The sequence below is a fragment of the Macrobrachium nipponense genome, chromosome 2 (assembly GCF_015104395.2).
Source record: "Macrobrachium nipponense isolate FS-2020 chromosome 2, ASM1510439v2, whole genome shotgun sequence".
Classification (NCBI taxonomy): Eukaryota; Metazoa; Arthropoda; class Malacostraca; order Decapoda; family Palaemonidae; genus Macrobrachium; species Macrobrachium nipponense.
This window is the reverse complement of record NC_087201.1, coordinates 49320023-49345546: the sequence shown is the minus strand read 5'-3', so window position 1 is coordinate 49345546 and position 25524 is coordinate 49320023. Positions and strand designations below refer to the sequence as shown.

Genomic DNA, 25524 nt, shown 5'->3' with positions numbered 1-25524 from the left:
TCAGTTGAATTACTTCTTCGATGCTTTCTTTGTTATCACACACAAATTAACCATTATTTTATTTATATTTTGACAAGGAATGTTTGAACGATATGCTGCTGTTTTCAATGGTCTATGGATTGCCAGTGCATTCAAGGGGGCAACTGGAAGTACACAGTTTTTACCACCAATTCAGCACCATATCAACAATCATATGATGTGGCTTGCAACAATAGCAGAACACAAGCATCAGTTCAAAAAGCTCAAAGGAATAACTTTTACTGGATGGCAAAGGTTTGTAATAATCATGATTACTTTTTAATGGTGTCTTATCTTTGGTATAGGAGAGTTTACCTTGCAAAGTTGGTTCATTTGTGTTTGCATATAAGTTTTTCTTATGAATTGCATAGTTACTTGTTGTTTTGTTTTAAAGGAAACATGTTACTTTACTGCATATGTCTCTTGTCTGTGAAAAATTCCTTGGCAAAAATTTCTGAAGGAAGAGTAACTTTCTGTAGGGAAGCACTCCACCGTCATGGCAGATCCATTGATTTTTGGCCACTGATGTGCACTACTTTTCTGTGAGCTTGACATTAGAAATCTTCATATACACAGATGAATATGGTGTCGAAATAATGCCTAGATGTGTGCTGTAAAAGTACAACTTGATCGCTGACATCCAAAAGATTTTCAGGGTGATGATGTGAAAAAGACGCCTTCTCACAATCAGTCCCAGTAACAACCTGCACACTGATTTTTGCAAACCCTGTTGGATATTGCAGCTTAGTTACAGCTTGGAAATTTACCCTCCCTCTGTTTTGAGATTGGAAAGGTTTTAGGAAACAGGGACATCTATATAAGTGCTTAGGTCCTCTCTAGTGGAGTCATGAGTGGTTGAGTGGTTTCAAGACTGGTTTTCCATGGTAGACTTGTCCAAGAAGACCTATGAAAAAATTCCAGCATCAGTCTTATTATTTAATATTTGACTTTTAATTGCAAACTCGAGCATTTTGCTCGAATTCTGCCAAAGCAGTCATCAAGTCACAAGGGGAACCCTACATAGGAACCCTACAAACATCTCTGCCAGTATGGGGAACTTTTTCTGTCATCTTTCTCGCATGTTCTTCCAACAAATGTTTCTTCTGGCAGTGTATTTGCATGGCAAGTTAGCATTTGCATGTCAAGCAAATAAAACTTTTTGCAGGAGATCCGTGGGTCTTCCTATTTGGTGCTGACATTTAATTAAGACGACCCAATCAGGAAATGCCCAAATGCTGGGGATCTCCTAGCCATGATTTATGATGCAGACAGGAAGAGTCTGGATGTGTCCTCCAAGTCAACACCTGTATAAAGAAAAACTTGCATTCAGAGAGCCAGAGATAATGATAATGTGATAAATGGCAAAATGAAGTCTAATGCCCATAGACCAGATCTTGATCAGTTCCTGTCTTTAAAATGTAACCCAAAAGTGTTTTATCTCTTGTGTTTACCTTTTTCCTGAATATTGTAAGGCTATGCATTCTCAGCCTTGATTAGGCTACAAGGGTGATGAAAACTTAATCCATTGTAATGTGTGTTGTTTTGTCTCAGATATCTCCTGACCTGTAGAGTATAGAGTAATTGGATATTTATTATTTATTTCAAGTTCTAAATAGATCCTACAATTTTCCGTTAAAAATCTTTGGACAGTTAAATTCTACTCCATCTAAATTGAGATTCATATACTGTAATTGTTTTGTTGTGAAACAAATTTAGATTTTAAAAACCAAGGCAACATTTTTGTGAGTGGTGTGCAAACATGTGTCTTATCCTTTGCGGCAGATTTTATTTTGGTTTTTATTCTCAACAAGCGCTCAGTTCAGTTTTCAGTATAAGTACGTATGTGTAATAAATTTTTTTTATAACTTCTTTAAGCACTGTATTTTCAGGCATGAACATTATTTTAGCTTGCATTGGACGAAAATTAATTATGTTAGATTCTGATATTTTTGTTAAAACAGTCTGACCTCTTTAATCTGGCACCCTTGGGACCAGGCTACTGCCAGAACACTGAAAATGCTGGATGATAGAAATCACTCTCAATAAACGTATTTTTAAACATAATCTTGCCAGCTCATTCCACTTATGAATTGCTGGTTTATCAAAGGTAGAACAAAGCTTGCAAATAATCACTGTCATACATTTGGTTTAGTTCCTTAAGAAAAATTCTGGCCTTCTTCATAAGTATCTCCTTAGAAATGATTATATCCTGGCTATGTCAGAGCTTAAACCACTTTTTGTTCATATGTGGAACAAACCTTCGGTCTTAACAATAGGATAATCTTGCGCCAGCCAGAAACTGGTTAAAACAATCAAAGATTGTAAAGCAAGGAATCTGTGGCATCTGGCAACTCTTGCGTATATGAGGTGGAAGTTGGTCGTCGACCAAGCACAGTATCTCATGATGCGTTAGTTTTTCTTTGTCCGCCTCGGAGAGTAGACACTTTTACTCTCCTTCCAAGCCAGTTGCTTTGTTTGCCCGTGATTCTTTGTGTTTTCAGTTGTGCCTTTATGTGTGATTGTGTTTTATCATGGAGTCCTCCGAGTCTTCACAGTCTTGTCAACGCTTGTGCCCGGGTGTTCATGGTTTTCCATGCTCCAGGTTTTTGGCTGCTTTAATTACAGATCCCCATATGACATGCAGTAGGTGCTGATCTAATTTTTGTACTGTTACTAATTCCGAGCTACTAATCCCTGCTCGGAATGTTGTGCCTGGCCTAAGTTGCAGTGGAGAGCGTTTTACAAGAAGAGGGAGCATCGCAGAGTTTCTACTTGTCCTTCTTGGGAAGGTTTTTTTTTTTTTTTTTTTTTTTTCTCTCCTCGTTTGGACAATTTGGCTTACCCCTCTTCCAGAAGTGCTCCCTCTGCTACAGTTGTACCTCTGTGTCCTTCCTTTTCATCTATTGATTTGCTGTTGGAAGTATCAGGAGTTTTACAGGATGATGATATCTTTAATGTAGCCCCTCTCCCTCGGAATCTAATGTCCTTCCTGAGAGGGAGGAGGCTGCACCATCTGTTTCATTTATTTCAGATTTGGAATGTTAGAAATCAGAAAGGATTGATATTTGTGTCCGACTGTGGGGAATAGCATTCGGTCGTTAGCTTCACTCGAAGCTTTCTATTTTTCTTAATAAGTTAAAAGTAAATAACTTAATGCTACTTAGTATAGTAACTATTAGCGTTAATGATAAGTAAAATGAATAATAAAATTAACTTATGAATTAAATTACTTAAACTAGTAATTGCCTAATAGGTCTTAAGTTCGCGCGTGCGTAATATGTACCTGTCAAAGGTAAGAAGTAAATTACCTCGGAGGTTACCACAGCCACGGCGAACAGTTACAGTAAGAGTTTCTCATTAGCAAGGCCGGCATCTACATTGTAATAGGAAATTAACCCTGAACAAAACTGAACGTTCTAACTCCAAGACAACGACAATTTTGGAACAACATCAACGTCAACGTCAACATTTGTGATAAGTGCTTTACATTATTATGTATCTTTGGCCATGTCTAAGGAAAAAGGTAATGTACGGCAATGTCACAAAGTTTTATTAGTGGATCTATTCTTTAATGTAAGTTGTTTTGGTTGTTAAATAATTGTTTTGTTTATTAAATATAAGTAAGATTGAAATTAAAATAAATTCCCAATATAATTCCAAAATTGGTCGTGTATTCCATATAATAGTTCGGAGGTAAATATGTGTTTATCGTTCGTGAAGTAAGTGATTTTTTAGAAACCGCTAACTGGCTAACTGTCGCTCGGTATTTCGAATGGTAACCCAATATGGAACTCAAGTGCGACGTAATTAAGTAACTTATATTATGTATTATAATCTATTTCATATGTACTAGGTAACCCGTAAGCATCGATAACTTAGGTGGGGTGTTGTTATCTTTTAAATATTTGCAGGCTATTGATACTAAATCTATCGAGTATAATTAGTTATCATGTCTGATAAAGAGGAAGAGTTTGTTAACCCTATGAATATTATATCATCCTTGAGGAGGATGCGGGGAATACACAAACGAAGGTAACTATTTACTTAAAGAAGCTAACGGAGCTTCATGGTGATAATAAATTGACTTCTTCCTTTTGTAAGACTCAAATAACTGAAAATCGAAAAAAGAGATCGAGCGAGGTTAAAACACTTTGATGAAAAAAATTAATAATGTTTTGGAGACACATGAAATAATGATCAGTAATGAACAATTTTATAATGAGGAGTTAGATAGTCAGGCAGCAATATAGGCATTCATTGGTTAGTATAGAGCTTGACCATATGAAACAATTTCATAGTGAGTTAAGTGGGGCTTCTAGCAACTTATCTGCCGATAAGTTTAGAAATGATTGTCTCGAATGAATATGTCTGATGGGAAACCCCCTCCTTTAGAATGTGGAAACTTTAGTGGAGAGGAGAAAGATAAATTTGCTTTCAATTCTTTCCTTAATCAATTTAATAATGTCATTGGGTCCAGAAAAAATCTGTCCGATTCTGCCAAACAAATATATTTACATGGGTACCTTAGGGGCTATGCCTTGAAGGTAGTTAAAGCATTTGACTATTTCTGACCGTAAACTACCACTTGGCAATTGAAATGTTAAAAGAAGAATTCCTTGACATAGATTATATTGTTGACGAGACTTTTAAGAACATTTTGAGTGCTGCACCAAGTGTTGAATATGATCAAGAATTCTCGTCGGTGAAAGTTTACCTCAACGAAATCAATCCTATCTGCATGAATTGAAAGCACATAATATTGATTTATGGAAAGTGGGGTCCTCTGGGCATAAATTTGTGAGTCATATAGTATTTAATAAACAAATCCCCATACCAGTAAAGAGAGAGTTGGTTCACAAATTAAATACTAATTATCCTAATATATCTGACATTCTTTCTAATTATAATGAAATTATCAAAACTTTATCTAAAAACTCTGTTTCCAATAGAAAAAGACCCTCACTAAAACCTCTAGTAAACCTAGTCCTAGCAGTTCATTTAAACCTAAAGAAAATAAGGTAGGTGTAAGTACGATTCAAAATTTTAAATTTGCAAATAAAGTAACTAAGTTAATTTGTAAATTGTGTGCAGCTGAAGGCCATACTTTGGGAAAATGTGTTAACTTTAATAATTATAATGATAGATTGGCAGACTGAGGGAACTTTCACTATGCACTAGATGCGCTGGTTCAGGGCCACGAAGACAATGAATGTTACGGGAAAACAAATAAGTTAAGGTTTGAATGTCTGTTGTGTAGAAAGAGGGAACACATAACTCCATTGTGCCCTTCTTTGAATAAAGCCGGACTAACTACTAAAACTAACGTAGCTTATGTTTTTGCTCAAAGAAGTTTTGATGCGTCTCACATTTTTACCCACTATGACTTTGTATTTAAGAAATGGCAAAAAGGCTAGGAAAGTCAGATGTTTGTTTGACACTGGCAGTTCAGCGGTCGTATATTTCCGAATCTGCAGCTAAAGATCTTTGTCAGGATGTAGAGGCGTTGTATGCTTTGGAATGTGATGGAAGCACATATATAGGGCAAGAAACTAAGGGCTTCAAGCAATGTCCACTGAATAAATATAAACAATAATTTTAATATTCATACCTTTATTAGTTGACAAATCGCTCAATATAAACTTTGAAGTGCCTGGCATGATCAAATAATAAATAAATTTAAAGAAAATAATATTGCTTTATTGGATGAGACTTTTTGTGACCACAGAAACCATGAAAGTATGAAGGTTGACATGTTGTTAGGAAATAGATATCATTCAGTTTTTTTTTTACCTTCGGTAACTTGGACTAAAATGTTTGGGTGGGGAGCTTGTTTAGTCGTAAATAATAGAGTAGCTCCTGTAGGTAATGTGTTCAACTTTTTGGATGAGGCAGAGAGTAGAGCCATTATGGACTCCATGGTTAGTAAGAAAACACTGAATGTTAAAACAAAAAGCGTGGTAAATTTAGTAATGGATCCTCTAAAAATCTTATTTCAATCCATTAGAGCATATATTAGAAGACAGTGAGGTAGACAATGACTCGAACACCTTTTTAGTCTTGAATCCTTGGGAATAAAAAAGTGTGAAAAAGAATTGGTCTCCTTTGATAAAGAACAAATTGACAGATTTAGAGAGGGGATCTCTTTTGATAATGATTTTATCATGTAGAATTGCCCTGGTATACTGATAAAATTGACAGCGTCCCATCTAATCATTTTGTTTCACTAAGGTATTAGACAGAACAGTAGAGTATCTTGGTAAAAGGGTCCTCATTGACAAATACCAGGAAGTTTTTTGATAAACAACTCGAGGATGGTATAATCGAGGAAATTAAAGTAAGTCCTTCTGACTATCATAAGTATATATGGATTCCCCATAGACCAGTTATAAAATTAGAAGAGCAAATTACCACAAAAATCAGGCCAGTATTTAACTGTTCTTTAAAAACAAAACTTACAGGAATTGCCTTCACTTAATGAAGCAGCTTATCCTGGGATAGATTTAATGGGCTCAATACTGAAATTGCTCTTTTACTTTAGAACTAATAAATATGTAATGTTGAGTGACGTCAAACAAGCGTTTTTTGATGATTAATTAAAAAATGAAGTGGACAAAAATAGATTTTGTTTCTTTTGGAAACGGGGAAATAAATTAGTATCTTATCGCTACAAAACAATAGTTTTTTTGGTTACACTTCTTCACCTTTTATATTAAATTTTGTTATGAAACATCACGCAGAAAGTTATCCTGATGAATAAGTTGTAAGAAATATTAACTAATAACTTTTATGTAGACAATCTTCTTGTAACTGGTAACAACATTGATGAAATGAAAAAATTTGTATAGCAAGCTAATGATAGGATGGAACGAAGGGGGCTTTATTTTAAGGTCTTGGAACTCCAATTGTGTAGAGTTGACGAGAAAAAATGTCGTCTGATAATAGACTTGTTGAACATTCTTGCGAAGAGGATAAAGTATTGGGTTATAGATTCAACGTAAATAATGATTCTTTTAGTCTTGCTGCCGTTGTAAAATAGACCCAGAAAGCAGACACAAAAAGAAAAGTATTGTCACAAAACTTCTAAAGTATTTTGATCCTTTGAATATAGTCCTTCCTGTAACAATAAGAGGCAAAATTTTAATGAGAAAAATATGGAAATTAGATGTTGGTTGGGATCAAAAATTTACCTAAAGACCTTTGTGGGGAAATGAAAATTATTAGTAGAGATTTTGAAATGTTATCTGAACTTAAAATTTTCCTAAGAGTCCCCTTAATGAACTAGACTCGTATGGTCTTCACATTTTTTGTGATAGCTCTGTGGAGGCCTATGGGTTTGTGGCCTATGCGGTTAATCAAAATGATAAAAGTTCTTATTTGTTCTCCAAATCTAAATTGTCTCCACTGAATAAGAGAAATGAGCATAGTGTCCCCACTTTGGAACTAATGGGAGTAATTCTAGCTTTTAAATGTTTACCTTCTTTACTAGAAGCCTACAATAATATAAATTTTCAATTCATTAATATTTGTGTTGATGCTCAGTGGTTTTAAATTGGCTATTGACCAGAGAAACTAAAATAAAATAAAATCTAAATTTGTTAGAAATAGAGTACTTGAGGCAGATGGTCTTAAAAGTTGAATATCTAAGCTATTTAAACTACCTGTCTTATATCACTATGTAAATACAGAAGAAAATCCTGCTGATATGATCACCAGAGGTTTATCCTATACTAAATATTTTTTAAGTAAATCAAACTTATTGGCTAGAAGGTCCAGAATGGTTGAGTAATGATTTTGACAAGTGGCCTCTTTACCCTTATTGAGCATATCGCCTTACTATAAGCATCAAATAAGTACAGTATGCACTATGCAATAAATAAAGTAAACGCTGGTATTCTCAATATGAATAAATGTCAAATTATGAACAATTGTTAAGAATTACCAGTTACTTGTTCAAAATTTTGTAGTAGATTAAAGGGTGGTGATCCTAAAAAGAAAGCCTTAGAGTATTGGGTGAAAATTGCACAGAAAGATACTTTACAGTAGAATTAGATTTTTTACAAAGCAGTGCCAATATTACTAATAATATACCTCCTCTAGTGTCCAATTTAAATTTATTTTTAGATTCAAAGGGTATAATTAGGTCTAGGGGAAGAATATCTAAGTGTTTGTACTTTGACTTTGATGTTCATAACCCAGTATTACTTCCTAAAGAGCATAGGTTTACCTCATTGTTAATAAAGCATTGTCATTTTAAGGTAGGCAGCATTTAGGAATAGGCACTAACATTAAACTACCTTAGGGAACAGGGATTTGGATTCCCAAGGGTAGGTCAGCTGTAAACGACTGAGCTGAGTAGTTTGTAATATATGTAGGAAATATAATGCCTTAGCTTACAGATACCCGAAGTTTACAGATATGCCTAAACACCACAATGAATTTTTAGTCAAGCCTTTTCAGCATGTAGGTATTGATTTCACAGGACACCTTGGGTTAGGGATGAGTTGAGTGGTAAGACCACAAAAATGTTCATATTAGTTTTCACTTGTCTTAACGTGCGTGCTGTGCACGTTTGAATTGTTACCAGACATGTCCACTAAAAATTTTGTTCTCGCTTTCCAAAGATTTAGTAATATGTACACAATACCACAATACCTGTACAGTGACAAACGCTAAGTCTTTTCTTCAAGGGTGGAAGTATCCTTGAAAGGTCTTTGGAGTCGCAGGAATTTCAATCTGAATTAAGGAAATGTAATATCAAACACATTAAAATTCCTTTATATTCAGCATGGGTTGGTTCTGCTTGGGAGAGATTGATTAGAGTGTTAAAGAATTGTCTTTTATAAAGTAATAGGAAGATCTAAATTAACTTACTTTGAATTATTAACTACCCTTTCTAATATTCAATTAGCGATAAACAATTCCAGGCCTTTAACATATAGATCAAGCTCAGAAAATTTAGAGTTTATAACTCCAAATTCCTTTATCAAATTGCATGGTAATTCATCCCTCATTTTTGAGAAAAGATGATGGTGATGTTTGGTTGGACGATTCTAGTCAACCTTCTTTAGAGAGAACTGTAGAAATACAGGAAGAAATTATTGAAAATTTTAAGAAATTATGGTATGAAATTATCTCTTAAGCCTGAGAGAACATAGCAGAAATTTGTACCAAAGTAAATGGAAATAGAATTAAAGTTGGTGACATTGTCCTAATTAAAGCTATTAATAAGCCCAGACCATTTTGGATGATGGGTAAGGTATTAGAATTAATATTAGGATTTGACAATAATATTAGGTCAGTGAAACTAAGCAAGCTAATGGGGCTATAGAATATCATTCTATTTGTAATCTTTATCCTATGGAACTGTCAGTGACACATGCTATAAGAGAAAGGCAAACCAGAGATAATTCAATGGAATTGAGGTAGACAGGCAGTATAAATAAACCTGAATCTATTCACGTTGAACAAGGCGAAAGGTCTGTAAGACCCAAGAGAAGGCTACCGAAAGATTTGAAAGAATGCTAAGGGAAAATTTAGATAATTTTGTAAATACTGCTTTCAGTATATTATTTACTGTAATTACTAATAATCAAGTTTTTATTTTGACTAAAATGCTACACACTCGAAACTTTTCAGTATGAGGATATATTTTATTAAATGCTTTATTCTTTAACTTTTTAAACAAGGATTAAGGGCATTGCAAATAATTACTTTCTAGGTAATAAATAAATAAACTAAATATGTAAACAAAAAGTAAAATTAGGAAATAGCCTATAGTAAACTAAGCTAAGTTAAAATTGGTGTAAAAATTTAAATAAAATGCTACACTTAAAATAAAGTGAAGACTTAAGTTAAAATGCTACACTTTTAGTAACTGAGGATGATACTAAAGTAACATGGCCATACTTTTATTTAGCGTTGTTGGAAATAATTGTTTAACGCAGGTAGCCAGATTAAGGTGGCCGCCTTAATAAATAATGTTTGGTTAATGAAGATATTCATTGCAATTCTATAATCGCAATCCTTTGTGGGGAGTGTGTTTAGAAATCAGAAAGGATTGATATTTGTGTCCGACTGTGGGGAATAGCCATTCGGTCGTTAGCTTCACTCGAAGCTTTCTATTTTTTTCTTAATAAGTTAAAAGTAAATAACTTAATGCTACTTATTTTATAGTAACTATTAGCGTTAATGATAAGTAAAATGATAATAATTAAACTTATGAATTAAATTACTTAAACTAGTAATTGCCTAATAGGTCTTAAGTTCGCGCGTGCGTAATATGTACCTGTCAAAGGTAAGAAGTAAATTACCTCGGAGGTTACCACAGCCACGGCGAACAGTTACAGTAAGAGTTTCTCATTAGCAAGGCCGGCATCTACATTGTAATAGGAAATTAACCCTGAACAAAACTGAACGTTCTAACTCCAAGACAACGACAATTTTGGAACACGTCAACGTCAACGTCAACATTTGTGATAAGTGCTTTACATTATTATGTATCTTTGGCCATGTCTAAGGAAAAAAGGTAATGTACGGCAATGTCACAAAGTTTTATTAGTGGATCTATTCTTTAATGTAAGTTGTTTTGGTTGTTAAATAATTGTTTTGTTTATTAAATATAAGTAAGATTGAAATTAAAATAAATTCCAATAGGAATCAAGCAAGATGGCGGCTGTTTTGGCGTTGCTAGGCCTACAGGGTCCCCCCTACTTGGATGGCCTTCTGTCTCATTTCTTGGAGGCTCAAACCCCCCGGCCCCATTGGCAATCCCACCTCCTCCAGGACTACATTACTTTGGTTCTCGTGTGCCTGCCTCCTAGGGGGACGCCTATGTCAATGCCACGCTTACTGGGTCACCTCTCATCGCTCCGCCAGTGAGGCCATCGACCAACACTGCATTAGAGATGTTGTGACATCACTCCCAGCATCCTCTCAGCCTTTGACATTAGCTGTGGTTGTGTCTCTCCCATCTGTTGTTGTGACGTCATCCCACTCTACAATGATGTCATTGCTTCCTCTTGCTGGGCCATCGAAGGCGTTGTTTCAAGCTATGTTCAAGAGGCTGGATGCTGTTTTTCATGAGAGGTATTCTTATCTCTCTGGGAAGAAAAGTCATAGAGGGAGTGAATCTTCCTCTCCACCTTCTAGCGAGAGACATCACAGAGAGGGAAGTTTCACCCCATCTCCTTCTGCTTCTTCGTCTCCTTCTCCTCCTCACCTTTGAGTCAGATGTGGAGAATTAAGGACTTTCTGGCTTCGTCTTCTTTGAGCGAGAGGAGTGCATCACCAACAACCCCACACGGCTGTATTTCTCCCTTGCACGTACGTGTTCGTGATCTTGGAAGTGGAGTACGTGAAAGGAATGCATCGACGACTTCTCTACACGGCCGTGTCTCTCTTGTATGTGTGAGAGATGCATCGCCGCTTCCCTACATGGCTGTGTCTCTCCTTTACACATACGTGTTTGCGATGGAGGTGTTGTATGTGATAGGAATACTTTGCCGTCTTCCTGTGCGTGTGAGAAATGCATCGCCAACTCCTGTACGCTGCTGTGACTCTCCCTTACAGGTATGTGTTTATGTTGGCAGAAGTGTTAGCCTCTTATCCCCTGTTCCTGTTCCACTCCTCCATAAGGATGATAAGGCACCGATTAAGAAGTTGAAGGTATCTGCTACGAAGGTGTCTCCTGTGCTTTCCAAGGATTTTTCTCCCTGCAGGGTTACGGTTGGCGGTTGAGAACACGAAGCATCCTTGGTCCGCAGACGTGTTTCTTCTAGAGACAGGAACCTTAGGAGTCAGTCTCCATCAGGCAGTTCTCTTCGGCGTCGTTCCTTATCTCGGAACCGTGCTCGGTTGTTGTCTCATGGATGTGTACTGGACTCGTTGCATGCCCATGTATGTGATTCGTCCCACGAACGTGTACATGGTTCATCCCGCAGACTTGTATGGAATTTGTCCCACCAAAGTGAACGTGGTTCGTCACGAGTGTATACACGGTTCGAGTCGGGATCATGTATGGTGTTCGTCATGTGGCAGTGTTCTGGAACCCTCAGTTTCGGGATCTTCAATAATTTAGGGCTCAACTCTAACCAATAAGAAACAGATACCTTGCTTCCTAGGGAAGGCTCTCCAATGCTGTTACAGAAGGATGAGGATCCTGCCAACCCTTCTTCTTTGTGTCTTCGGTCTCCTTTGCCGGAGCAGGAGGAGGTAGAGAGCCAGGAATTTCTGTGTTCTTTCTCTGAGGTTGTTAATCTCATTCATGAGTTCAACAATCTTGGGGGTAGAGCTCAGACTAAGTCTTCTATGACCCTTACGGGTATAGAGGCCTTACTGGGTTCCAGACAGAATTCTATGGCTTGGTTTGAGCTTTCCTTGTCGGGCCATGCTCAGTCCATCTTACAATGTGTTAACTCCTCAGTTTCAGACCGAGGTGGCTCTCTGCACTCTAATAGATCCTCCAAGTTTCTTCCTCCTCCTCCTCTCTTGCGGCATAGGAAGTATTACTCCACTAATGTGGTTCAGTTGATGTCCCGTCACCTTAATCTGGACGTGATCTGTCTTAAACCTGGTTTGACCCTGGATCAGGTTAAGTCTGAAGGTTTGTCTTTTTCATCGCAAGAGGCTTTGGCAATGAAGAATGCTGCAGCTACCATCTTCCAGACTGTCTCTTGTCTGGACTTGTGGTCCACTGCGATAGCCAGGATCGAGTGGAGGGAGGTTTGGTCAGTTCTTCCTCCTTGGCTAGGCTGCTGCAGTCTGGTCCAAAGGCAATTTTATATCAAGGCCACCTTTGTGCAACCTTGTGGGCCAACCTCCTCCTGCCCAGGAGGGACGCGGCCTTGTCGAAGGTGGTGGGGTCGGTAGACTCAGAGTCCTTGTCAGCTCTCTGGAATGGGGACCTCTTTGAGTCAAAGCTTCCTTTCCCTATAACTTAGTTAGGAGATGCGATTGACTGGCGATGAGCAGACACTAAGGATAGGCTGGTCAATCAGGCAGTGTCTAAGTCGGAGGCTCATTCTTGTTGTTCTCCTCCCTCTCCGCAATTGCAGGCAGGACGGTCTTCTCCTGTCAAGTCGTCCAGGCATTTGGCTTCTGTGAGGGTCTCTTAGTCTCCTTCACAGCCCAAGACAAAACAACAACACCTTTCCCTTTCAGTCCTGCCCCTACAAGCCTGGGAGGGGATCGAGAGGGAGGGGCAGAAGGGGTCGTTGATAGAGTGGGTGCCTTTCCCTGTCTTCATTGCCACAGGTTGGGGGATGCCTGGTGGGCCATTGGGCCAGATGGCAATTGCATGGAGTGGAGAAATGTGTAATAGATGTTCTTCGGGTGGGATATCTAATACCCTTCAACTTCTCTCCCCCTCTCTCGGACAGACCCCTTCTCAGTCGGACATATGCTCACGACTACCCAAAGTATTTAGCTCTTGGAGGGGAAGTGTTGAAGATGCTGAACTAGGGTGTGGTGGAGGAAGTACAGCTTCCTTCTCTGGGGTTTTACAGTAGAATTTTCAGGGTGACTGGAGACCAGTAATAGACCTTTCCACTCTGAATCACTTTGTCAGGAAGAAGAAGTTCAGGATGGAGACACCCCGGATAGTGTTGGCAGTGATAAGAGACAATGACTTCTTGCTGTCAATAGACTTGAAGGATGCTTACTTTCAGGGTTCGATTCACCCTTGTCCAGGAAGTTCCTTCGGTTCACTCTGGGAGAGCAGGTCTTCTAATTCAAGGTTCTTTGCTTTGAGTTGACTACAGCTCCTCAGGTGTTCACAAGGGTCTTTGCCCTTGTCTTGACATGGGCTCATGCTCAAGGGATTCGCCTGTTAAGATACCTCGGTGACTGGCTGGTCTTGGCAAGCTCAAGGGAGAAGCTACTTCAGGACAGAGATTGTCTTCTTCAGCTTTGTCAGGAGCTAGGCCTAGTAGTAAACCTGGAGAAGTCCAATCTGGTTCCCAGCCAGAGGGTTCTTTATCTACGTATGGCTATAGATATGGCGGCATTGAGGGTTTTTCCTTCAGAGCAGAGGTTGGAGAGGTTTTGGTCAGTGGCATGCTTATTCTTGTCACAGCCGGAACAGCCAGCTTACCAGTGGCAGGTCCTTCTGGGGAGTTTGTCTTCTCTGGAGAAGCTGGTCCCTCATGGTCGCCTTCATCTTCGGTCTCTGCAGTGGAGACTGAAGGACTTCTGGTCCCTGGTGGGGGAGATTCCCCTCTGCAGAGAGTTCCTCAGTCAGAGGAGGTGAGGGAAGACCTTCGTTGGTGGTTGGATGACCAGAATTTCTCTGTGGAAATCCCTCTGCGTTTTCTCTCCTTCTAGTCTTTCTCGTGTTTTCAGATGCTTCCATCAATGGTTAGGGTGCTCATCTGGAGATGATCTTGTCTCAGGCACTTGGAGTGCGGAGGAAAAGCTGCTGCACATTGTTTTGGAGTTAAAGGCAACTTTCCTGGGTCTGCGGGAGTTTTGGGAGAGGGTAGAGGGTCATTCAGTTGTTCTGATGTCCAACAACACCACGGTGGTCGCTTATGGGAACAAGCAGAGGGGCCTGGTGTCTCGTCAACTCCATTTGTTGATAGTCGAGTTGGACCAGTGGGCTATCGACAGTGCAGTGGAGCTCTCTGCCAGGTGCATTCCAGGTAGCTGACAAGCTGAGTCGTCAGAACCAAATCCTGGGCACGGAGTGGTCTCTGCATCAGGACATGGTGGACAGGCTTTTTCATGTTTTGGGAAGGCCTATGCTAGACCTCTTCGCCACTCGCTTCATCAGAAAGCTGGAGGTTTACTTTTCAGTGGTTCAGGATCCTCTTGCTCTAGCAGAGGACGCCTTACAGCACCCTTGGGACAACCTCGAAGTGTATGCCTTCTCTCGGTTTTGCCTGACCGGTCAAGTTCTGAACAGGCAAATGAGTTCTTGAAACCTCAGGGTGACATTGGTGGCTCCTCTGTGGCCTCAAGCAGAGTGGTTTCCGGACCTTCTGTCTCTCATGTCAGGAGTTCCAAGAGAGATTCCCCCTTAGCAGCAACTTCTTTGCCAGCCTCATGTTGAAAGATTTCACCAATCGGTAGAGTCCCTGTCTCTTCATGGCTGGAGACTATCAACTCTCAAAAGGCTGTGTAACGGATGTCCAATTATCTCAGTAAATCCTCGTCAGCAGTTTACCAGGGGAAATGGGCAGTTTACTGTGATTGGTGTCGTCGACGGGGTTTCTCTCCACTCAGAGCTTCTGTTCAGCAGATAAACAGATTTTTCATCTTCCTCAGGGATGAGAAAGGTCTTTCTGTATCAACTATCAGAGGGTATAGAGCTGCTTTGGGTTTGGTGTTGCATCTAAAAGGCATAGACATTTCTTCATCCTGGGTAATCGCTTTTTTGTTCAGGAGTTTTGAACAGTCCTGTTCTCCAGGGGAATTTAAACTGCCTGCCTGGGATCTTTCTTTTGTCCTGAGAAGTCTCACTCAAGCTCCCTTTGAGCCCTAGTGTCGATCATCAGACAGAAATCTGACTCTAAAGACAGTTTTCCTATTGGCCTTGGCTTCTTTGAAAAGAATTGGGGGTTGGGGGTCTGGCTTTTGAATTTGTCCTGGAATTTGTGGCTAAGACCCAGAATCCCTCGGAGCATGATGCCAGATTTGCCTAGTTTTCCATTCCCACACTGAATGACTTTGTGAACGATGATCCGCAAGAGCTGTTGCTTTGCCCTGTCAGAGCGCTACGATGCTATCTAAAACGGACTCGTCACCTAAGCCCTAGGTGCTGTATACTTTTTGTTAGCACTGGTAAGTCCAGAAGGGAAGTGTCCAAGAACATGATTTCATTCTGGTTGTGTGAAACAATTAAATAGGCTTCCTCCTCACTTGATAGTTCTGTCACTGAGTCTGTGCCGGCTAGAGCACATGATGTCAGAGGTATAAGTCCCTCTCTAGCATTTAAGAAAAACTTGTCTGTTCATAGAATTTTGACCGCTGGTTTCTTGGTTGCATCAGTCCACATTCACTTCCTTTTACTTGAAGGACATTTCTCACAGGTCTTTGGACACTTTTCCCTTGGGTTTGGTGGTGGCTGCCCAACAAGTTGTGTAGTTCACCCGGTGCCCCTGGAGGGGCGGTTTGTATCTTACCTAAGATGATTGTATGGAAGAGAGAATGAGTGAGTTTACTGCCCACCTCTAGCCCCCCAACTTAATGTTTTCCTGGGTTATGGGAAAGACTAACGTGTCACGAGATATTGTGCTTGGTTAATGACCAACTTCCACCTTGTATATATGCAGGAGTTGCCAGATACCACAGATTCCTTGCTTTACAAGCTTTGATTGTTTTAACTGGTTACTGGCTGGCGCAAGAAGATAATCCTATTGTTAAGACCTCAGGTTTGTTAGCTATGGAAAATACAAATTGATTAAAAAATTTATCATATAGGTGCACTATCGAATTCTAACCTCGTGGCATCTTTCAGTGTTTTCCGGCACTTCAAATTTTCCAGGCTTATGTTTTCAGCAACAACACTTAAAAATCTGCTGTTGTCTAAGTCATATCCAGTGGATGATTGGATGTCATAGCACTCACACAAAGTCTTTAGATGTTCCTTTCTCAAATTTCTTCAGTAACACCACCTTTTCAGGAATGAAAAAAGATTTATGCTTATGCTTCTTACTGCTAGCACCATCCTCGTTGTCATCCTGAATGGGTAAATATGCACCTACAGGTTTGCTATCCTTTATCTGAAATTCTATAAACTGAATTTTTTTGTGGAGGGTAGTGTGTTATGGTAAGGCATTAAGATCGATGAATGTAAATATTGCTTGTTATTATAATACGTGTGATAATCATACTTAATGAGTCAACTGAGCTTGTAATGAAAGTCGTTAAACTTGTAATGAGGTACTGTATAGTAAATAAAGTAAAGCGAAAAAGAAAAAGGATAAATGTGATACTGCACTAAGAAATGCACACAATATGTAGAGACGGGAACATCAACATTAAGGGGCCGGCCAGAATCCTTATACAGGCAGTCCCTGGGTTACGACGGGGGTTCCGTTCTTGAGACACGTTGTAAGCTGAAAATCATCATAAGCTGGAATATCGTAAAAAATCCGAAGAAAACCTTACTTTTAATGCTTTGGGTGCATTAAAAACTTATGTAAAGTGCATTCTTATTGCATTTTTCAAAAAAAAAAACTTTCAAATATTGATTATTTTGCATTTTTGGTGTCATATTTCTTCTGCCAGATGAGTGTTGTAGGTGTCATAACCCTGGAACATGCATCGTAACCCTGGAAATAAGTTCTGATGAATATAATTGAGAAGCGCCTTAACCTCGGAACGTCGTAAGCCGAACCCATCGTAACCCGGGGACTGCCTGTATATGGGGATATAGGGTGGAAAATGCAGTCATGAAAAAATTCCTGGAGCTTCGTATGGCAATGGAGAATACGTATACGAAATATTGCGTCAAAATTCCTCTTACTTTCGTAGTTACAGGGTAATTAGTAAATGTAACTCAATAAGCCAAAAAAGCGCCTCAGCGTTGTGGTTGGTATGGTATTAGCGTCCCACCTCGGTGGTCGCGGGTTCGATTCTCGTCCATTCCATTGAGGAGTGAGAGATGTGTATTTCTGGTGATAGAAGTTCACTCTCGACGTGTTTCAGAAGTCACGCAAAGCCGTTGGTCCCGTTGGTGAATAACCACTGGTTCCTTGCAATGTAAAAGCACCATACAAACAAACAAAAATAAGCCAAAAACATTGGTCCTTACAAGAAAATGCTTTATTTCTTCTGTAGAGATTCCATGAGGAGGCAGGAGGGAACTTAGTCAGTTTACCACCTTCCAGTGCAAGGAGAAACCTCTTGTAGTGTACACGTTCGAGTTTCACCTCTGACATTCGCTTGCTTTTACGTATGTTTATCTATGTTTTGGCAAGAATTTCATCATGCCAATGAGGAAAAGACTAGCAAAACATCTCACTAACATACAGATGAAGAAAATTAGCTCTAATATGATTACAGAATATCATAGCATGGTTAGTGAAGAGAGAGAGCAAAGGGATCTTCATAAATGATAAATAACATAGTTTTGGTTTATTAATACCCAAAAAGGAATATGAAATTCATAATAATCATGGTTTACTAACATTGCCTTTGTAAAAAGAGAGTACACGTTCGAGTTTCACCTTTGATATTCTCTTGATTTTACGTCTGGTAATCTTTGTTTCCACAAGAATTTCATCATGCCAAAGAGGAAAATACAAGGAAAACATCTTGCTAACATACAGAAGAAGAAAATTTGAGCTGAGTTAGTGAAGGAGAGAGAGCTGTGTAGGAAGGAGTACCCCAGGTTATGATATATGAGCAAAGGGATCATCATTTATGATTAAATTATGATAAATAACATAGTTTTGGTGTATTAATACCCAAAAAAGAAATATAAATTCATAATAATCATTATTTATTAACATTGTCTTTATGAAAATACAAAAGAAAACTTTGAACGCCTGTATCTCAAAACTATACTTATTGACCTTCAAAATCTATCTTCTCACTTGGTTTTAAAGCTATAGCACTGAAATTTGGTATATAACTCAGAAAGACATTATAGAACAATCTAATAAAGCCCTTTTATCCAATTTTTGTTTCCTCATTTTTCTGTAAATTTTTTTTCGTGATTTATAGGGTATATTTTTTTACCAAAATAAAAAATTCATATCTGGTAAAAAAAATTACTTTTAGAAAAAAACTCCTCATTTGATTGGAGGTCTACATCAGGTCTATATATGGTAGTAAACCCAGGTCTTAATATATATATCAAGGGAGGAGATAGAATTTGAAAAATGGTTATTTTCGGGATAAGTCGCCCTGGCGTCACAAAACCGAAGGTCAGAGGCGAAAATCATATGCGGTTTGGAGATGTCTCAAGTCACCTTATCAAGTGGTAAGAATATCAAAGTCCTGTCCTTAAAAATTGGCATTAACCGGACAGCACCCTTAATTACATGCCCTATATAAACACACACACACACAGAGGCATACAAGCAAAGCTTCCATGATATTATTAAGTGGAAAGAAAAATCATAATTCCAATAAAACAGAAAATTATCTACTACTTTTTAGTAGTGTTCTTAAAATGAATCTGTTTTGGACAATCATCATTGAGAAATGCTATATTTACTAAAGATGTAAACAGATGTTTTGCACAAACACAATTTCCATGATAGTCTTTACTTACTGAATTATTATAATTTTTTGGTAAATTATACTAAGCTGGGCTTTCATGTAAGAATACCAAACTTACAGCTTATGTAACAATTCATAACCATTTCTTATAATTAACAACCACATGGCAAAGAACTGACATAAACATCAAGTATGACTTAAACAAACAAATCAGGAAACAGCCGTTTTTTTTTTTTTTTTTTTTTTTTAGAGGATTTTACTTCAACTTGGAGTCCTTATGTGAGTTTACCTTTGCATACCTGGTTTACATTTATGTACAAAATAAAAAGTAATATTCCAGTAATATATTAACTTCTTTTAGCAACTAAAATATTATTCTCCTCATTATTTCACTAGAAGACTCAATCAGCTGATTCCAGGAGTGTAAACACTATGCCAATGCAAATGGTGGGTGATCGTTTTGCTATACATACGTATGTATTATGATGATGATATAACAGGATAAAACAGTATAGATGGATTCAGTAAGTAAAATATCAGCTTCATTACCAATACCTCTATCGTAAATAAAGCTGTCATAGCTTATTTGGCTTATGCAGATTGATACTGTAAGTTCACACATACTCATTTTGTACCTTGTGTATGGTGGTAATACAATATGGTAACAACTGACAAAAAAGTTGCTGTATAACAATACATTATTGTTCTTAAAACCATGGTTGTGCTTTGGGCAAACACAGTTAGGCTACCTATCTAGTGAACAATTTGAGAGAGAGAAAAGGGACTGTATTTGTTTCAGAGTATCTATGCAATATATTTGGTTACAGATATGAGGAAAATGTAGATAATTGCCTTTTACGTAAAGTTTTCAGTTTGAAGTGTGATGGTGGTTGTTTATAAGCATATTGAGTGTTTACAGTTAGGTATGTGGTACTGTACTGACAAGGTTAAGTGAGGAAGGGTATGAAGTTGCCCTTGAACAACCTTAGATTTTCTTACTCGCCAGTATTTATATCTGGATTTCTCAGTTATCCACAAGGCCTTGACTGTATTAACCTGGATAATTGAAGGATTTTTTTTTTTTTCAATTCTTTGACAGGATGGAACACTGTATATTTGAAAATTGACCACCTCAAAGTGATATTTTTTATATTTATATCAATTAATGCTGCTTTAATTATAAAATGCCAAATTTTATAATTTCATTTGAAATGGTAAATTGAACATATTAAATTGATGAAACTTATCAGTGCCATCTATACACCATACTTCTTATACCAAACAAGAAGAGAGGTCTTACAAACATTCCGCCCTTCTTTGAATGCATGTTGTCCCAAAATTTGGTAAAAGGTTAACCATGTTTGTATTTTCCAGGTACAAGCAAGCATTTTGATTTGTTACTGAAAAAGTTATCTTTTTCATTTTTTTCATCATGTCAGATGTTAGCTTGTTTTGTTACCTTTACTACAAGCAAAAGTTTTTTTCTCAAGTAATTTATCAAAAAGGGTTAGTATATTAGAATAGAAACAATCCTGTAAAGATAGTTGTCAAGAATTATGTTAATTATACACTAAATATTATTTTACAGCAGTTGGAAAAGGAATTTTACTAATATAAGTAACATGAAATTATGTTAACTGTCAAATTCTGATGAAGATCAAAAGTTTTCAGCCTTGTAATTCTGGCCAGTGTTTCATAAAATTGTCAACAGATGGCAGCCTGCATAGCACTTAAAGTCTTATTTTGTTTTTGCATAACTCAGAAGAAAGTATTTTGCAGTGAACTAGTAAAAACTAGTGCATCTAAAGTTGTCCATTGCAATGAAAGGGCAAAAGCTGGTTAACAAGGTACCATATTTTCTGTCTCATGATGTGTATTGACATATAATGCACACCCAAAGTTTGGAGAGTATGTTCTGGAAAAATAGAAAAAGACCCTTTCCTTTTGCGAGTACTGCTGCTACTCCTGCTAAGGGAATCAGCTCTTGATCCTCTTGCCTCTGGCACAAGATACCCCCAAGGCATGAACTATGGCTCCAACCTCTGACAGAGATCCTTGCCTCAACCAGCTCTCCTGCATTGGAGGAGAGAACAAGAGTTAAGGTATGATATAGAAGCAGGAGTGCTTTTGTTCCTCCTCCTACACTGGACAGGCTCTTCCTCCTTGTTGTCTTTCTTCTCTCTCTCTCAGGAAAAAGCCTATGAAACCTTTCACAAGAAGGGCCATAGTTAGGGTTGATAAGGGGGTTTACTAAAAGCGCTTGGCACCTCAAGACAGGCGATGCTTTTGGGGACACAAGGACTGCTTTTAATTCATCCACCCATGTTTAGTAGAGTCTGCACTACCCTTGTTCATGGAGCATGCATGTGCAGACAGAGGGTTCATGTACAGTGGGTCTACACAGTATGGTATTTAGATACTGGGGTTATCTCTTGCCTGTAATTGCACAGCATTCCAATCTGCATATGGTTCAGCTTGGGCCCAGGAGTTTTGACTGAATGCCCACCTCTACTTGTTCAGCTTTGATGAAACTGAACTCCGCAGAATGGATGATACAGCTCCAATCACTGTTATTTGCATAAGTTAGCTCATACTTATGTATGGGGATCTAGTGGGGTTGGACAGCCCTCCCCTACAAAACCTCAACAAGCGAAATTGGAATGGCATTTTTTAGAGGTCATTGTGCTCATATGTGAGGGTATTGATCTAGAGGAGGCTGCTATAGTACCACATTTGAATTCACTCTTGTCTGCAAGAGCTCTCCCTTTGGTGCATTCCTGAAGGAAGGCCATCATTCAGATTGCCATGATTTCAGCTTTCTTGGAATGTTTTGCTGTCCAGCAGATTGGATAAGCCTCATTGTTCTACTTGCCCAAGAACCCAGAGACTATTCCTTTGCAAACTGAGGAATGACTTCTGCTGGGGATGACTGTCAGGAGGCCTTGGCATCAGAGTCAGGAGCCATGGAGTTATCACCATAGCCAACTCCTATGCAGCTTCTTGGCTAGACCTGAGGTTGGGCAAGCTGACATCACTGTCACAGGTGTCTCCTTGGAGGATGAGAAGGCAGTTTATGAAACTGCTAGAGTGTGTGGTTTTGGGGGGGGGGGCACTGACCTTGTCATACCAGTGTCACTTTGTGGGCTTAATTTAACTTGAGGAGACAACATGATTTCCTCCCTCTTCTTAAGACAGGGTTTGGGGAAGAATAGTCTTACTTAGCAGAAAATTTTAGTCCTAGGTACATATTTTCTCCTCAAAGAGTAAAGTTGAGATGATAGTGGAGAAGAGAAGTTTATTAGTTGGGACTTTCTTATAAAATGTTTGGTTGGGACTCTCTTATAAACTGGTTTCTATACCCCCTGTGGTTTGAAGCAAACTGTTGCCAAGTCTGTGTCCAATGTTTGGAGGAACCCTCCTTCCAAACTGAAGCAACCTGCCCAGACTTCTTCCTTTTAGAAGGTAAGGGAACCTTGCCAGGACTCTTGTCCTCCCCCTTAACCCCCAGCCATGGCTAGGAAGGGCACTAAGATCAAGGAGAGAGGACAGACCCCGGGGTAGTCGTGTCCTTTAGGACAGATACAGAAAACCCATCAAGGACGACTGTAGCTCACCCTTATCACCCTTGCTAGTACTGTTTGTACCCTGTCTTTTGGAATCCCCAAAAGCTGTGGCCCTGTTGGCAGAGGTGGAAGGGTAAAGTCATAGACAACCAGTCTTAAGGGTTTTATCGTTGCCTCTTCCAGGTGGAGAAGGTGGCTGGAGACTTGTCATCAGTCTCTTGCCATTGAACAAATTTGTCATTAAAACTTGGTGTAAGATGTAAATGGTATAATCAGTGTTGTTTCAGCTGAGGGGATGTGTGCTTCCAAGCACCTGTCCAGTTCTACAGGAAGTACATCCATGTGCCTTTAATGGGGCCAGTCTACCAGTTCAAATCTGTGTGTTTTGGGGTGGTTATGGCACCACAGGTGTTTACATGGATATTCAACATGGTATTAGCCTGGGTTTTTTGTATGATATTCACTTGCTCATTACCTGATTGGCTAATTCTGTGATCTTTCTGAGAGGTGCAATTGCTCCAGAACAAAGATAGCATACTCACTTTTTCGTCATGACCATATAATCATGTTAAACTGGGAGAAGTCGGATCTCATCACCGACCAGCATGTCAGGTACCTGGACTTATTCATAGACATGTAGCAAACAGAGTCTTCTTTGATTCTCATGTCATCAGCCTGGAAAGTTACAATACAGTTCCTATTTATGCTGGAATCTGCTGTTTTAGAGAAGCTTGTTCTGCATGGGCGAATATACCTTTGCTTGGTAATGTGGCGACTGAAGAAAACTGAAGGGTCACTTGGCACTTGAAGCTACCCTTGAACAGGGGGATCAGGGAGGATCTTGCTTGGTAGATGGTTGACAGGAACCTCCTTGAGGGAGCTCCCCTGAATTCTTCACCTCCAAAGGTGTCTGTTCGTAGATGCATCAAGGAGGGTTAGTGCACTCACCTGAATGGCATGTTTGTTTCAGGTATGTGGGCAGAGGACAACCTTCATCTTCACATCAGCATTATTGAAATGTGAGCAGTGTTGTTAGCTCTATGAGCATTCCAAAAATGTGTGACAGATCACTGGAAGTGTTGAGTGACATGACCATAGTAACATATGTCAACAAGCAAGGGTGAACAGTGTCCTTTCACCTTTGTCAATTGGCAAGGCTGCTGCACTAGTATGTGGTTTCCATGCTATCGAGCTGTCAGCCAGGTTTATCACAGGCAGGAGGAATGTGGTGGCAGATCACCTCAGAGATGGAGTGATCCCTGTACTCTTGTGTGATGGAAAGTTTCTTTGAGATTTATGGAACACCGATGATTGACTTGTTCACCATAGGAAGCTCCATACCATATCTTTGGGTTTTGATAGAAAACTGTGTTCCAACTCTTAGAGGGTTGGGCTGTCTGTAGTTCTTGTTTGTCTGTGAGTTTGTGGCAAAAACTCAGAACCTGTCAGTCTCTGATGAGATACATGAGAGTTTCTGGATCCCCTCCCTCTTAGATATTATTGGTTGTAACCTGGATGAGATGGTTCTATGCCTGATGTAAGTTGTAAGGTACTATCTAAAAAGCACCTGACCTTGTGGGTTGGAGTGGTTGCCACTATCAGTAGTATTAGCAAGCATGAAGAGGTAGTATCTAAATATCCTATCTTTCTGGTTTCATGAAGTGATCAAACAAGCTTATGATTCCTCAAGCGAAGGTAACAGCAGTATAACTTGAGCAAGAGCTCACATAGACAGCAGTTTGAGACCTTGCCACAGCTTGAGACCTTCCCTAGCACTTTATCAAGTATTTTGACCAGACCACTGAATTATAATTCTTGGCTGTCTTAATTGTTTTTATGAATTTAATTCTCTTTTATGTGTCAGTGTATGTACACTATTTAAAAATTAGCCATTGGTCAACCCTCATTTTTATTAATGATTTTCATTTTTATGTCAGATTTTGCCTTTACAGGGTTAGACATCTTTTATCTTTGAGTTTATATTTGGTCCAGGTATTCATCTTTGCCCTGTCTATGAACTGTGCCTTCCTAATAGCTGACATCTTGCTACCTTCTTGTATACTTCTTCTCTAAGTAATTTGACTTTTCTCCATCACATCATTTCCTTAAATCATCCTGGTCTTTGACATTTAAATATATATAATCCAGTAGAATCTCCTTAATAATTTGCATTAAGAACTATTTGTGAATGTACTTGTTTTCCAGATATGACCATTATGCTGTGCTGTGTGAACTTCTGCCTGTGTCCATTCCATCTTTATGCCTATGTATGAGGGTGATAATGGAAGAATCATTTACTGAAGCTGACCATCAGTATGTTTCCCAAAAGCTAGGCTTTTCAAGTTTGATTAATGTATCACCTTTTCCTAGGTATGCTTAATTTGGTGTTTAGTTCTTTTCCATTGGATTGGTATAATTTTAAAGGATTAGGTGCAAAGTAAATTATTTGATACCTACAGGTTTAGTTTTGATATGTAATCATGAAGTTACTTTAGAATAACTGCTGTATGAAAATTGTTATAACTGCAGTGTTGTGAAACTGCTTTTTATTTTGAGAATTATTATTGTTTTTCAGACCACAGATGATTGAACAGGGTATGAATTTCCCAGGGCACAAAATATACATTGGTGTGCAAATGTGGTCCAATTTCGTATGCAAGTATCATGCAATCAGCAACTCCGAAGGGTAAGTAATAGTATAATTCCTTTAACTCAATAGTCATGTTTGAGTTTTCTGTCCTTTCTCATTTGTATGAATTGTTACAGTATAGGTAAA

General features: G+C 38.7%; 1 protein-coding gene across 2 annotated transcripts in view; it reads left to right on the top strand.

Annotated features, from left to right (window-relative positions):
- The window catches only part of LOC135220560 (hexosaminidase D-like), a 199858-nt gene that overhangs the window by 133046 nt on the left and 41288 nt on the right, over positions 1 to 25524 (top strand). For both annotated transcript variants that reach the window (XM_064257777.1, XM_064257779.1), the window contains exons 8-10: positions 78 to 273; positions 24954 to 25118; positions 25324 to 25434. In XM_064257777.1, the coding sequence (XP_064113847.1) occupies positions 78 to 273; positions 24954 to 25118; positions 25324 to 25434 (472 nt within the window). The remainder of the gene's footprint in view (positions 1 to 77; positions 274 to 24953; positions 25119 to 25323; positions 25435 to 25524) is intronic.